Here is a 13,905-nt window from a genome sequence, read left to right on the forward strand (position 1 = left end):
CAAAGTAGAAACAAAACTAGATACATTTTTTTTATTTAAAATCACCAACTTCACCGTCTCTGCTAGCTCCATCATCTTTACCATCCACTCTTCCACGGTGGGAATTAGGGTTTATGGTGTCCTATAATATGCAACTGTTTTACCCTGGCTTTCTCCAGTCAAGTTAGAAAGCTTGCCAACTGTGACTTGTTGAAAAACTCTAGGTAAAATATGTCAGCTTGCTGCCTTCACGCATTCTGCTATGCCACAACGGGCCTTCTTGGTTGTAATTTAGCACTGTGCATTTATTCTTCTTATTTATTTAAAATATCTGTCTATCTGCCCATTGTAAAACAATCATGGCAGGCTTACAATAATAATGTGTTTGTTCATATTACTGAAAAAGTGTCTTGGGCCATTTGGACACTCAAGAATGGGTTTTGCTTTCTATATGTGGCTTAAGTGTTAAGTCTGTTTATAGGCCTACATATCAAAGGAATAAGCTTCAAAATGCACTTATTGATTTGGTCAATTATGAAGTCCCATGAGAGGATTGACAGAGGATATAAGGGATGAGATGATCTGCACATAGGATGGGCCATATTTGGGCAATGCCAAGACTGGATCTTGGGTGGTGGGGGGGAAAGATGATTATGGAAAACTAGAGTGGGGAAAAATTATTATGTTAGGGATGTGGCGGGAGGGGGAAATGACTGCCCAGAGTTAAAGAAATACAAGGAATGCTTGTGGTGATCACAAAACTGTGTTGGCAGAGGTGCGAATGGGCCTGTGTGTAGTGCTGCTGTATTGTTGGCAGACAATCTGAGTACCGTAATTTGCAGCGAATGTTAAGACAGATTATATGATGCAACAAGGACCGTGTGGTGTATGTAGTTGACCATTAATATAGCAAAGTAAGACAGTTGCATTTGAGAGGAGAAAGTGGAATGGCTACCAGTTATACAGAAGTGGTTGAAAAACTGTGGTTTAGATTAATTCCTATACCTTGGTTAGAATATTTACTAGGGATGGAAAAGTAGCAGAAATATTGCTGCTTATTTTTTCGCATCCTGGATATAGATAGATAGATGATAGATAGATAGATAGATAGATAGATAGATAGATAGATAGATAGATAGATAGATAGATAGGTAGATAGACAGACAGACAGACAGACAGATAGGTGGGTGGGTGGGTGGGTGGACAGAGGGACGGACGGAATGACATACAGACAGGTAGATAGTAGATAGCTATACATAGATAGATAGGGGATAGATGGTAGATAGAGATGGATAGGTGGATAGATAAATATGATGGGTAGGTAGGTAGGTAGGTAGGTAGGTAGATAGATAGATAGATAGATAGATAGATAGATGATAGATAGATAGATAGATAGATAGATAGATAGATGATAGATAGATATGGATGGACGGACTGACTGACTGACAGACAGACATAGCTATACCTAGATGATAGATGGATCAAAGGCCCCCTCCACCCCCTCTCCCAGCGGGTCCTTCTCCTCCCCTCCCCTCCCGGGGGCTCCCGCTCCCGGCCCGGCGGATGGGCCCGGCGGTGGGGGGGGAGGCCGGCCGGCCGGAGGAGCTGGGGCTGGCCGCGCCGCTTCTGCCCGGGGCCGGTGGGCGGCGGCGGGGAGGCGGCGGCGGCGGCGGCAGTGCGGGCTCCGGGAGGCAGGGGGCTCTGTGCTCTAGCGAGCGCGGCGGCGGCGGCTCGTCGGAGCGGCGCCCGGCTGGGTGGGAGGCGGTGTCAGCTGGCCTGGGCCGCCGCTTTCCTCCGCCCTCGCTCTCGGCTGCTCCGCTTGGGATCTGCCCGGGGCTGGGGGGCCTCGCGCTCGCACTCCCGGTAAGGACCGTCGCCTCCTGCGGGCCCCGCCGGGCCTCCTCTTCCTCCTCTTCCTCCCTCCCTCCCACCCGCTGCCGCTGCTGCTTCTTCTGCTCCTCTTCCTCCTCCTCCTCCTCCTCCTCCTCCGCTTCGGTCCCCGCCCTGCCGGGCAATGAAAAGCTGCTTCTGCCTGAAACGGGGGAGCCGCCAGCAGCCGCCAGCAGCAACGCCCCGGGCAACAGTTAAGTGTCTCCCCACCCCCCCCCCACCACCGCCAGGCCTGGGTGCCCCCTCTCCTCCATTGCGCCCCCATCCCGGGCTGGGCCTTGCGCCCCCTGCGCTCCTGCCAGCCCCCCTCCCGCTTCCCTTTCCCCACATGCACCTTCTGGGGTGCATTAGGGGAACCCTTCTTTCCCTCCCCCCCCGCACTTCTAAACCGGGGAAAGGAGCGTGTAGGCCTTGCAAGCCGCGGTTAGGGCTTGTTGCAGAGTGTACATGGGGGGGGGGGAAGTCTCCCCGTTCCTTCCCCCTTTCCTTAAAGAGTGGGGGGGGGCTTTCTCCCTTGTTCAGGGGCTAGAGAGGGGGGGAACCCCTGCAAAGATTCAGAACGAGGGGCTGGCTTTGTCTTGTCGGGCCCCCCCCTCCTTTTTCAGTACGAGGCGAGAAAAAAAATCTCTGCCAGCCAATCAACAACCACAACCCACAGAAGGCACGCCTGCCTCTTCACCCGCCAGCTTCCTGATGCTGTTTTGGGGTGGGGGGTTGGGGGGGATGCCTGGAAGGCCCTCGCGTTTGGGAGCAGACCCCTTTGCCTTGTTGCATTAAGGGGCCTTTGTACACTTAAAGGTGTGGAAGTTCCCTCGCATAACCCGTTTCTTGCATGCTTGGCTGGGCTGGGCTGCCCACAGACACACACACACACACACACACACACACACACACACACACGCCAGCTCCCCCCTGGAATGGCACCTAGGTGGGGTGTCTTCCGGTTTGAACCCCCCTGCTCTCGTCTCTCTGCTTTCTTAGTTCCGAGCATGCATAGGATCCCAACTCTGGAGTCGCCGTGCTTAGCATAAGACTGCCAGTTTGAAAAAGTGTGTGTGTGGGGGGGGTCTCAGTGGGTTGAATAAGGAAGAGAGCCTTTAAATGAGAGGGGTGGGGAAGAGCTTTTCCCCACCCCATTCCCTAGAAATTGCATTACAAATATGCAGCGTTGCTCTTGAGACCCTGAAAGCATTTGTGTGTGTTGACACACTGACTCAACAACAGGAACAGAGTATCTTTACTAGCTGTGTTTGTTTTATTTTATTTTTATCGTTATTTAATGCTACTGGTTAGGTTAACAAGGGCTACAGTTCCATTTTTTCCCCCCAAGAAAAGCTGAAGTGAAGCCAGGAAGGGCTACAGTATAAGGCAGTGACCCACTGACAGATTTGTGATAAATTAGCAATAGATCTATATTGGAAATAAACAATATGTTGGCTGTAAATTAGTTACAGGCTTGTTCAGCCAACCTGCTAAGCTGCAATATACTTTCCTTGTTTGTGACAGGGATGTTGTCTTTAAATTGTAATATAGAGTGATGAAAGTAAACACTACCAATGCCAGTGTAGCAAGTTGCAATGTATACAAATCAGCCAGTTTGTGTATTCAGTAAAAAAAACAATTAAGTATACCTGATATGCAGCTTTGGCTTAGGTCTTGACATCCAGGATATCACAAAGCTGTCTTTAACTTAGGTTTCAGCTGATGGAGAGAGGAGGTGGGGGTGGTTTAGTGTCTTGTGTGAACTAAGCCATTGTAATTTGTTCATTGTGGTTTAGTGAAGTGAGAATGGGATCGCCTTTTGGAAACTTCTGACAAGCAAAGTCAGTGGGGAAGGCAAGCTTCGTTTAGCAACCGTGTTACTCACTTAACTGTGGCAACAAAGATTGTAAAATGGAGCAAAATTCATTTAACAAATGTCTCGCTTAGCATCAGAAATTTTGGGCTGAACTGTGGCCGTAAGTCAGCGACTGGTAACCTGTACAGTCTTCTATCTCCGTAGTACGGCAACAAGACCTCAGAATTTCAACGGCATATATTCCAAAAACTGCAGTGCAGCTTGCAACGGTCATAAGTTGCATTTATGGCATTGCAGCTGTCATCAATATGAAGTGAATATGTTATGAATTTTGATTCGTGTGATCCTGGGGATGTTGCAGCGATGTGCAAAAAGGTCACAAGTCATTTTTTCAGTGCCGTTGTAACTTCAAACGGTCGCTAAAAGAACGGTTGTAAGTCAAGGACTTCCTGTATTTGTCGTTCAGGGCTGAACTTCGATGTCTTTGCTGCTCCCTGAGCTGAGTTGCTCTCTTGCAGATGTTTTATGACCCAACTAGGTAACATCATCAGCGCTAGGAGGGATTGGGGTCTGTAGAGGCGAGAAGGAGGTGGACTGTGGGGGGTCCTTGCTGCTTTCTGAGTTTGGTGTTTTCTTGCAGCCTTTTCATGACCCAACTAGGTCACATCATCGGTGCTTCAGTAGCAGGGAGAGAACACACCTCACACACTACTTTGTAGTGCTGATGATGTTACCTCCTTGGGTCATGAAACGTTTTCGGGCTCAGAGAGAACCAAGGGCCCCACAGCGTACAGAAAAATCCTTGGGATCCTTGCATACCTTTCAGATATGGAGACGAGTAACTTTGGGGGAAGAAACCTCAAGGCACAATGCAGCCTTCTCCCATGGCAAGGAAGCTAGCCCAAAGGTGTTGCAAAACGAAGAAAAAGAAAGAAAAATGGTCCTACTTGATTGTGTTGTTCGTGGGTGGCATCCCCCGATGCCTTTCTAGGACCGTAGGCATGCTTTTATGTGCACAGACCAAATTGTGGGAGGGCATTAATGTATATATAGGGGCAGAGGTGGGTGTGAATTGCAAAGCCAGTAGCTCAGTGACGGCCTAAATATTTTAAACAGTCCAGGATCCTGAAACCACGTTTCCTTCCTTCCTTCCTGCAGAAGGCTGAATGGGAGAGATTAAAGCTTCCATTTGTGCGCCACTGCTAAACGGCATCTTTCCTGTTTGCTAACAATACCAGTCTTGGGTGGGGGAGAAATAATCTATTTTACATCTAGCCTTCCACCTGGACCAAAACAATATAACTGAACTCTAGAATTCCAGAAGAGCTAGAACTCTAGCAAAAAAAAAAACAAAAAAAAATCAGAATAATATAAACAAACTCTAGAATTCTAGGCGAACTGGAGCTCTAGAAGGATTCCAGAATAATATAAATCCTCTTGAACTCCAGAGGAGTTTCAGCTCTTCACGCTTCCATCCTTTTCCCAGTGGCTGCTGGCCCAATCACTTTCAAATCTCAAAAGCAGATGAGATTTGGAGTAGAAGTAATTGAGCAGGTATATTTGTAAGCCACTTAGAGCCCCCAAAGGTGAGTGGGCAGCCATATCAATCCCCAAAACAAATAAATAAAATACTTCTCTTCTTTTAGTTCTGGACAATTAAAAAAAAATCAGGGAATGGAAAGCCTGCCCTGATGCTTGAAAATCCATTTGTTGTTGTTGTTGCTATTGTTATCCTGCTTGGGGGTATTATTTTGCCTGGAACCAAGGGTGGAGTGGAGAGGTTAAACAGCATTCTTAAAATATTTTTAAGAATGTTTCTTTCCATTGCAGACAAGGTCCCAGCCCCTACGATTGGTTCAGGCAGTTTCTTGGGATGCATCCAACCTCTAAATTTGCATTCTGACCTGTCTCTGCCTCCCCACTCTTCTCCTTTTCCAGGATCCGTCCACCATGCCAGAGGTTAGAGAGCTCACCAATGCTTTGGCCAACCTGCCTATGGACCCCATTACCGGCGTTGGGGTCGTCGCCTCCCGGAACAGAGCACCCACCAATTACGACGTGGTGAGTATGAAGTCCACCCAACCATCACCTTGATGATACCTTCTCCTTTCCTTTCTCCTTCGTGTGTGTGCAACGCAAGCAAATCGCTTTGCGCTGGCACGCAGTGTGCGTTGCAGGGTGTTCTTTTTAAACAAACAAAAAAACACACAACTCTCTGGAGCTGGGAGCTAACTTTAAGCCTGGCTAGCAAAGCATCAGAGCTGGGTTTGTGGCACATATAATTCCCAAGCAAATAAACCACCATTTTTTTTTCTAAGCCGCCCAAAATTGCTTTATTGGTGAGATAAACATAACACATAAACATAACATATGCACGCAATATATAAATAAGAGGAGAGGGTCCTTGCTGCTCTCTCGTTCTTGCAGACGTTTCGTTGCCAAACTAGGTAACCTCATCAGGGCTAGCAGAGAACGGGATTTGCTTTCACGTTATATTCTAGTGGCTTGCCCTCTCAATGTTGTTGTTCCTCATTTCTTTTATCAATAAATAAAATAAAACATAGTCTGTCTCACCTGTGCTAAAGTAAGGAGTGAGTATCCCAGACAAGTGAAGATGTAACCTATCTGACTTAACGCTGTGTGCGAATGCAGGCTAGTTGTTCTCCAGCAGCCATGCAAGAATTTATCCTGGTTTGGTGGGTGGTCATATCTGAATCCAGCTTTCTCTGCCTTCTACTTTCAGCAGTTCTTGGTGATTGTTCGGATAATTCCACACCCAGTTGCTGCTCAGTTCTTTATTATTATTTTTCCTAAAGCAATTTTAAAATTAAAGCACTCTAATAAAAAAGGGGGAAAATAGAAATTAAAAACGGTGCATACACATTGTTGAGTTCAGTAAAAAGGGAAGCCGTTCGGTTGATTCGTTATTCTTGCCAAGGCAGATGTCAGAGGATAGTTTTCACACCCTCAAGAGGACTAGCGACTTTAAAAAAAAATCGAATTTATGTGTAAGGAAATTTACTTGGGTGATGCCGTATTTTATTTTGAATACTATCCCCTGCTTTTTACCACAGGCTGTTTCTTCAGACTCTATAAACCTGGCTTAAATGCTGTGTTTGTTCTTGTAATCAACCACTAACGCTGGGGGGTTATTTTTGCCCCGAGCCCTGGCTACATAGCTTACAAAAATGCAGGCTTTTGAGAGCTTCTTGAGGTTTGCTGCTGTGACCCTATTTAAGCTGATGGTCAGAGATGACCGATCTGGTTGTAGCTTCTAAGCTATGTTTGGAGAACTTGCAGGATCAAAAAAAAAGTTGTTGTTTTTTTAGGGAAAACAAAATAAAAGGAGAGGCCACTTGGAAGTTTTAATGCCGGGGGTGGAATAAAAAGAAGAATTTTGCAGATGATCTTTCTGGAATCTCAAACAGGAGCCTTCTATTAGGAGCTACTGTATTTCCTCATACTTGATGGCTGATAAGGAAACGCTGAGTTCACTACTTCAAATTCCAAGAAGGATAGCTGGCGTTTTTTTTTGTTTTTGCTTTTTGTTGTTGTTGTTTTTCCACAAAATGAGAATCGGAAATTGGCTTTTGAACTGTTTTGCAAGATGGAAAGGCTTAGGGTTTTCACTGCCTTGTTTTTGATGTGTTTTTCCCCCCTAGTAGATTCCCTCATGCTTCAATTTCCCAGGATTTAGGTCTGGCAAGCTCTCTTTTTACTTCTGGCACATCCCCCAAAGCTTTCTCTCCCCCCCCCCCCGCTTTTTTTTTTTTTTTTTGAGATTGAACTGAAATTGCATTGTCGACATTCCACTGCTGCGCACATTTTGTGGCAAACGTTTTGTCGTCAGAATGCTGGAGGCCGGGAGGAAATTACCCCAGATGAAATCACCTCTTTGAAGTTTCTTTTTTTTTAAAACTCCCCCCCCCCCTTTTAAAAAAAAAGGAGTGCTGGGTTTATTGGCTTGCCGTTATAAGCAACGTTGAAAAACAATGGCATACCAAGGTTCTTAAGTCTGCCCCGAAACAGTACAATATTTGATAACACAGAATTTCATCTTTTTCAGGGTTTTGTGCTTATCTTTCCAGGCAGAAAACATTATAAAGGAAATTAAAATTTACCAGCAAGAACAGATTTTATGATAGATAGATAGATAGATAGATAGATAGATAGATAGATAGATAGATAGATAGATAGATGGATGGATGGATGGATGGATGGATGGATGGATGGATGGATGGATGGATGGACGGACGGACGGACGGACGGACGGATGACCTGGCCCTTCTCTTTCATTTTTTTCCCCAGGTTGCACAAACTGCGGATGGCCTAGATGCTGATCTTTGGAAGGACGGCTTGTTCAAATCCAAGGTCACACGATATTTGTGCTTCACACGGACTTTTTCCAAAGAGAATGTAAGTTCACTTGCTTTTTTTGGTGTAACTATGGAGGGGTTGAAGTAGGATCAAAAAGAACATGTTTTGAGTTCTTCCACAGTGATGAAGCTCTTAAGTCCAACTGCTTTTTGGAGTTAAGGTAGTGGGAAGGTTGAAGGAAAGGGCGTTTTGTGCATTAACTATCAGTATAACTGGTTCCTAAAGAGCCAGTTTGGATTCATGGTTAAGGCCCTGGATTAAAACCGGGAGAGTGTGAGTTTGTAGTTAGAAGTCAGGAGCTCATGAATTTGAATTAGAAATCAGGAGACACTGAGCTTGGATTAGGAGATCATTAGCCAGGAGACCATGAGTGGATCAGAAGCCAGGTGACCATGAGAAGCAGGAGGCAGAGGACCATGAGTTAATTAGAAGCCAGGAGACCATGAGCCAGGACACCGTAAGAAGCAGGAGGCCAGGAAACAGAAGACCCTGAGCTTGGATTAGAAGCCAGGAGACCGTGAGTTCTGCTCTTGCTGTAGACACCAAAGCCAGCTGCCTGACTTTGGGCTGGTCCCTGTCTCTCATCCAAAGAGCCAGAGTCGTATAATGATGAAGGCTTCATGGGACAACGTTGAAAGTTGCTGGACCAACAGCCAAGAGACCCATGTTCTAGTCTCCTCTCAGCCATGGAAGTTCCCTGGGGGAGGCAGAGTCCTCCCTCAGTCCTAGGAAGCCCCCCTCCCACCCAAAAAAAAAAGATGTTGCCAAGAAAGCTGTATGGTCTTGTCTGTGAGTTGCCAGAAGTTGAGGCTGACTCAGAGGCAGGCACACAAAAAAAGTTTGGTTCCTAGTCAGGTTTGTGCCCCATTATTCAAATTCTCTTTGGTCCCCTGTGCCAAGATTCTTGGGGGTGGGGTGGGGTGGGAAATGCATCTTGATTTTGCAGGATGCAAAATCCATTTCTCTCCTTCCAGTCGCCCCCAAGCGAAACATGTTTCCAGAAGGGTCTTGCTGACACAGGATGATGGGCCTCTACTTGTATGACTGTCAAAACAAGGGAGATCCCAGATACGCTTTCTGAGGGAAATGTTTATGAAATGTGAGCATAAAAGCTTTGCTGTAGAACGTGGTTTCTTCTCCAGCCCTTAATTAATAAGGAACGACGTTTGCTTGGATTCAAATCAGGGTTCCTTGTTCCAACTTGGCCTGGAGGATCGCCTCTTTTTCCCCCGTTGTTGTTGTTTCCCCCCCCCCCGCCATTTTGCTTTGCTTTCTGGACTTTTCTTAGGCCAAGCTTCAAAAATGAAGCTGATTAGCAAACTGGATGCATGCCTTTTCTGCTCAGATAAGAATCTTCCCTGTCTGTGTATTTTTCCCCCCCCCTGAGGTTGTGCTTTCACAAAACTGGAGCTGTTTCCCCGCTTTGTAATTTTGGAAAGGGGAGCCTCTGGAAAGATGTGGATTCCAAATGTTCCTTCTGAGGGGGTCTGAAGAGCACCAGGGATGAACCAAACCTCTTTCCCACCAACTGCAGGACTAACCTGGTCTCTGCCACCAATTCTGGTCCCCTCTCTTCTTTTAGAACTTGAAGGGAGGCAGTCCCACCTTAGAAGAATTTATGTAGATCCACATCTCCATAGTTCTGAAGCAGAAAAGGCTTTTGAAGGGTTACAAGAACGAAACTGCAGATGTCCACAGGACCGTTGGGACGATAGCTAAAGAAATGTTCTCTTCATGTTCTCTTGAGCTATCTTCTAGACCAGTAGTGGTGAACCTATGGCACGGGTGCCAGAGGCGGCACTCAGAGCCCTCCCTGTGGGCACCCGCACCATGGTTTGGAGGTGGCAACTGTCCCTCTTCAACCAGCTGCCCCCCACAGGTGTCCCTCCCCACGAGCGACATTGAGGTGACCACACCCACCTTATCTTCCATGAACACCACAGCCTCACCTACCCAGTAGGCCACGCCCACCTGGCACCCAGCGGTAAATAAGTGGGTTTTGGGTTGCAGTTTGGGCACTCGGTCTCTAAAAGGTTCGCCATCCCTGTTCTAGACATTTCAGGACCAGGCTGAGTGCATGTGAGGGTGAACTTTCTTCCAACGATGCTGTCTAGCATAGTAGTGAAAGGCAGCTCAGAGAACACCCCACAGTTCAACCCTAAGACAGACAGACAGACATGCTCTACTCTGGGAGTTTCCCTTTTTTCCCCATCAGTTGCCTAATCAATTTGCTTAGTTTTACTAAATTTCACGGCCATCGCTAGTGTTCAACATGGGCTTGTGTCATTGTAGAATTTGGTAGTTTGTCGTCAGCATCTCCCAAATACGGGCGTTTTAAGCAAATGTCACAGTCTTGATTTATGCTGGTCTATAACCTCAATACAGATTTGATTGATTGATTGATTGATTGAATGAATGAATGAAGGTATGTTTCTGATCATTCCAGTCTCTTTGCCAATACTCGCATAATTGTCTTATCCAAGATTCAGACTTCCAAAGCCATGCCTCTTGATCCAGCCCCCCCAACTTGAACGGAAGCTCAGATGAGCAGGGGTAGTTTGTGAGAAAGTCTGGATACATGGACTGTGTTTGTACAATAATGTTGTTGACTGGATGGAGCCATCAGATTAATGGTCTTGCGGGAATGTAGTTTCTGTTTATTGGGGTGGTTTAGCTTTTGCCGAATCCTCCAGTATTTGGCGGCCATTGAGTCTTCTGCCTTTCTTCCAACAGAGTCACTTAGGTAATGTCTTGGTTGATATGAAGCTCATAGACATAAAAGATACTTTGCCCGTCGGCTTCATCCCAATTCAGGAAACTATGGATACACGTAAGTAGAGTTGGTAGCCTTTACTGTGATCAGGTCCTATCTAGATTCAGCCAGGCAGAGGATTCTGTGATGCACCAGCTATGGATTGAGTTGAATCCTATCTGCATCCCTATTGTTGGGTTTCAGTTGAAGATCAACACATCAAAATCCAGACTAGACGAGAGAAGACAAGGGAGGAGGTTAAAGACTGGGGTTCTAGGTGGGGAAAAAAGCTAAAAAAATAATCCTGAACTATAGATACATCTTGGTCAACATTCTGCCATCAGGATTGGTACCTTCTGAGAAGTTCTGGATGAAATTCCCTTTACACATAACAAGGAACCAATGTGAGCTTCACCCAATGTAGCTGGATGTCCAAGACTTGTAATCTTGCCCTCTCCTCCCTAAGAGCATTTTTCTTAAGGATTGACACCGCATACTAAGTCCACCATTTGCATTTCCCTTCGGCAGAAGGTCAACCAAGTTTTAAAGGTCCAGATATTCATGTCTCTGCATGATCCAGGGATAGACGTTCTCTACAACTTGACCAGAAGGCTTGGAGATGGAAAGATCCCAGAGGAGTGGGAAGGAGAAACTGGGAAAGTTCAATGCAATTATTGTTCTCTTTCTTGGTGTCTGTCTCTTTCTCCTCCCCTCTTTAAGCCTTCAACCACCTGTAAAGAGAAGAGTAAGCTTTTTAAACTCGCATTGTCTTTTTCAGAAGAAACTGCTTTCCGGAAAAAGAGGTTGTGCATTAAATTTATTCCCCGGGATTCTACAGAGGCCGCCATTTGTGATATCCGCATACTGGGCCGAGGCAAACAAACTCCTCAACAATATACGTATATCGGGTATGGAGGTGTTTTGGTTTTTCAGGACTTTTCACTTGACTTTTTTCAGATGACCAATTTCCTCTCCAATGGGACCTCTGTCTCATTTCTAAACCAGCTCTAGGGGTCTTCTTCCAACTCAATAAGCCATATGATGAATGATTGAGGGAACTAGGTATGTTTAGTGTAACAAACAGAAGGACTAGGGGTGACATGATAGCAGGGTTCCAGTATTTGAGGGGCTGCCACAAAGAAGGGGAGGGTCCACCTATTCTCCAAAGCGCCTGAAGGCAGGAGAAGAAGCAACGGATGGAAACCCATCAAGGAGAGAAACAACCTAGAACTAAGGAGGAATTTCCTGACAGTGAGAACGATTAATCAGTGGAACGACTTGCCTCCAGAAGTTGTGAATGCTCCAACACTGGAGGTTCCCAAGAGGAGATTGGACAACCATTTGTCTCAAATGTTATTTGTCTCAAATGCTTGAGCAGAAGGTTGGATTAGAAGACCTCTAAGGTCCCTTTGAACCTATTACTTTATTTTATGTTCTCTGTTGAAGGAATCTTACTGTTTTCTCTCTTTGATGAAAAGGGAATTGAACAACATGGGCATCTGGTACCGGATGGGGAAAGTCCCTCGAAATCATGAATCATCTCAGCCTACCACACCTTCTCCACAAGCACCAGCCACCACACCAGCTGCCAACCTTCCCAGGTGAATATGTGGGCTTTTCATCCTTCCTTGCCAACGATGGTTTCCGGATGAACATAAGCCAACAATCTTTTCAAGCCAGGACTGAAAAAGAAAGAAATTTTTCAAGCATAATCCCCTGCTTGGCTGCTATCCATGGCCACTTTGAAGTTTCCAGACTAAATTCCTAAATTCAAAAACACCCAGTTTCAAAATTTTATTTATTTTTCCCCTCACAACATCTTACGCTCCTATGTCTAACCTATTTTATCACCCATCTGTGTCTGTATTCGTGTTCCTTTCTCAGCTCTAGTAACAGCTATGGCGTTATACTTGATTTTATTTTTTTTTGAATGGGCAGCATCAATCAATGACAAGCAGGCTAGGAAGTGGGAAAGAGGTGACACCTTCTCCTACCTAACATGGAGAAAGGTTTTGGGGGGTCCTGTTACTATGACAGATATCCTCTTTCTCTTTTTTTCTCCTCCTCTCTTTATCTTCTCCTTATCTTCTCCTTATCTACTCTTCCTTCTTCTTTGTCTCCTCTTATTTGTTTTTCTCCTTATTTCTTCTTATTATTTCTCCTCCCCCCTTTCTTTCTTTCTTTCTTTCTTTCTTTCTTTCTTTCTTTCTTTCTTTCTTTCTCTCTCTCTTCTTCCTTCCTTCCTTCCTTCCTTCCTTCCTTCCTTCCTTCCTTTCTTTCTTTTTTTCTTTCTTTCTTTCTTTCTTTCTTTCTTTCTTTCTTTCTTTCTTTCTTTCTTTCTTTCTTTCTTTCTTTCTTTCTCCTTCCTTCCTTCCTTCTCCTCCTTCTCCTCCTCCCCCCCTTCTCTTCTCCACCATTCTTCCTCTCTTTCTCTTCTTCTCGTCCTCCTCCATCTCCTCCATCCACCTTCCCTTCCTCCACCCCACCACCCTCATTCTTCAGCTCTTAAGCAGGAGAGATGAGGGTGAACGATGTACCGGCAGGAGAAGAGAAGCCGGTTGGGCTTCCCTCCGACATTGGTATTCCGCTCACACCGAATTGTAGTCGAGCAGCAGAACCCAAAGATCGGGCAGCTGCCATTTTGTCCAGAAGCGAGAAGAAGCTGCGGGAAACCCTTTTGTCATCCCTTTGCCCTGGTCTCCGAGGCTTGCTTCCCCCCTCCACACCCCAATATATGGAAGGGAGAGGGGAACACACGCGTGTACACACACCCACACGAACCCACCCATATAGAGACACCCCGTTTCTCTTCTTCCTCTTACATTAAACCCCCTTCCTGTGCTGTCATTTGAATGCTGACGGGGAAAGGGGACGTGTTACTCTCTTTCTCCGCCGTTGGTGGGGAGAATTAATTGGCATTTGCCCATATTAATGAGCTCCCTCTCCCTGCCTCCCCCTTTCCCCCCCACCCCCGAGTCTTCCAGCATTAGAGATTCTCTTCAAGTCCTAGTAATTAATTGTTAATCTCTTTTCAGGGCTAAGTTTGCCTACTCGCCGGAGTAGGGACAGGAGGGAATAAGCCCGGCTGCCAAACCCACGCACGTTGCAA

The 13,905-nt window shown here is 46.0% G+C and overlaps 1 protein-coding gene across 5 annotated transcripts in view; it reads left to right on the forward strand.

Annotated features, from left to right (window-relative positions):
* Window positions 1-1,702: 1,702 nt before the first annotated feature.
* The window catches only part of MVB12B (multivesicular body subunit 12B), a 51,333-nt gene continuing 39,130 nt past the window's right edge, over window positions 1,703-13,905 (forward strand). For 3 of the 5 annotated variants that reach the window (XM_083375184.1, XM_083375185.1, XM_083375183.1), the window contains exons 1-6: window positions 1,908-2,062; window positions 5,606-5,728; window positions 7,976-8,083; window positions 10,778-10,874; window positions 11,575-11,704; window positions 12,275-12,397. In XM_083375184.1, coding sequence (XP_083231310.1) covers window positions 1,994-2,062; window positions 5,606-5,728; window positions 7,976-8,083; window positions 10,778-10,874; window positions 11,575-11,704; window positions 12,275-12,397 — 650 coding nt within the window. In that variant the 5' untranslated portion in view covers window positions 1,908-1,993. Of the gene's footprint in view, window positions 1,843-1,907; window positions 2,063-3,285; window positions 4,206-4,327; window positions 5,729-7,975; window positions 8,084-10,777; window positions 10,875-11,574; window positions 11,705-12,274; window positions 12,398-13,905 lie in introns of those variants that run through there. The other 2 variants (XM_083375186.1, XM_083375187.1) reach the window with 2 other exon arrangements.

This window comes from Vipera ursinii (genome assembly GCF_947247035.1).
Source record: "Vipera ursinii genome assembly, chromosome: 16".
NCBI lineage: Eukaryota > Metazoa > Chordata > Lepidosauria > Squamata > Viperidae > Vipera > Vipera ursinii.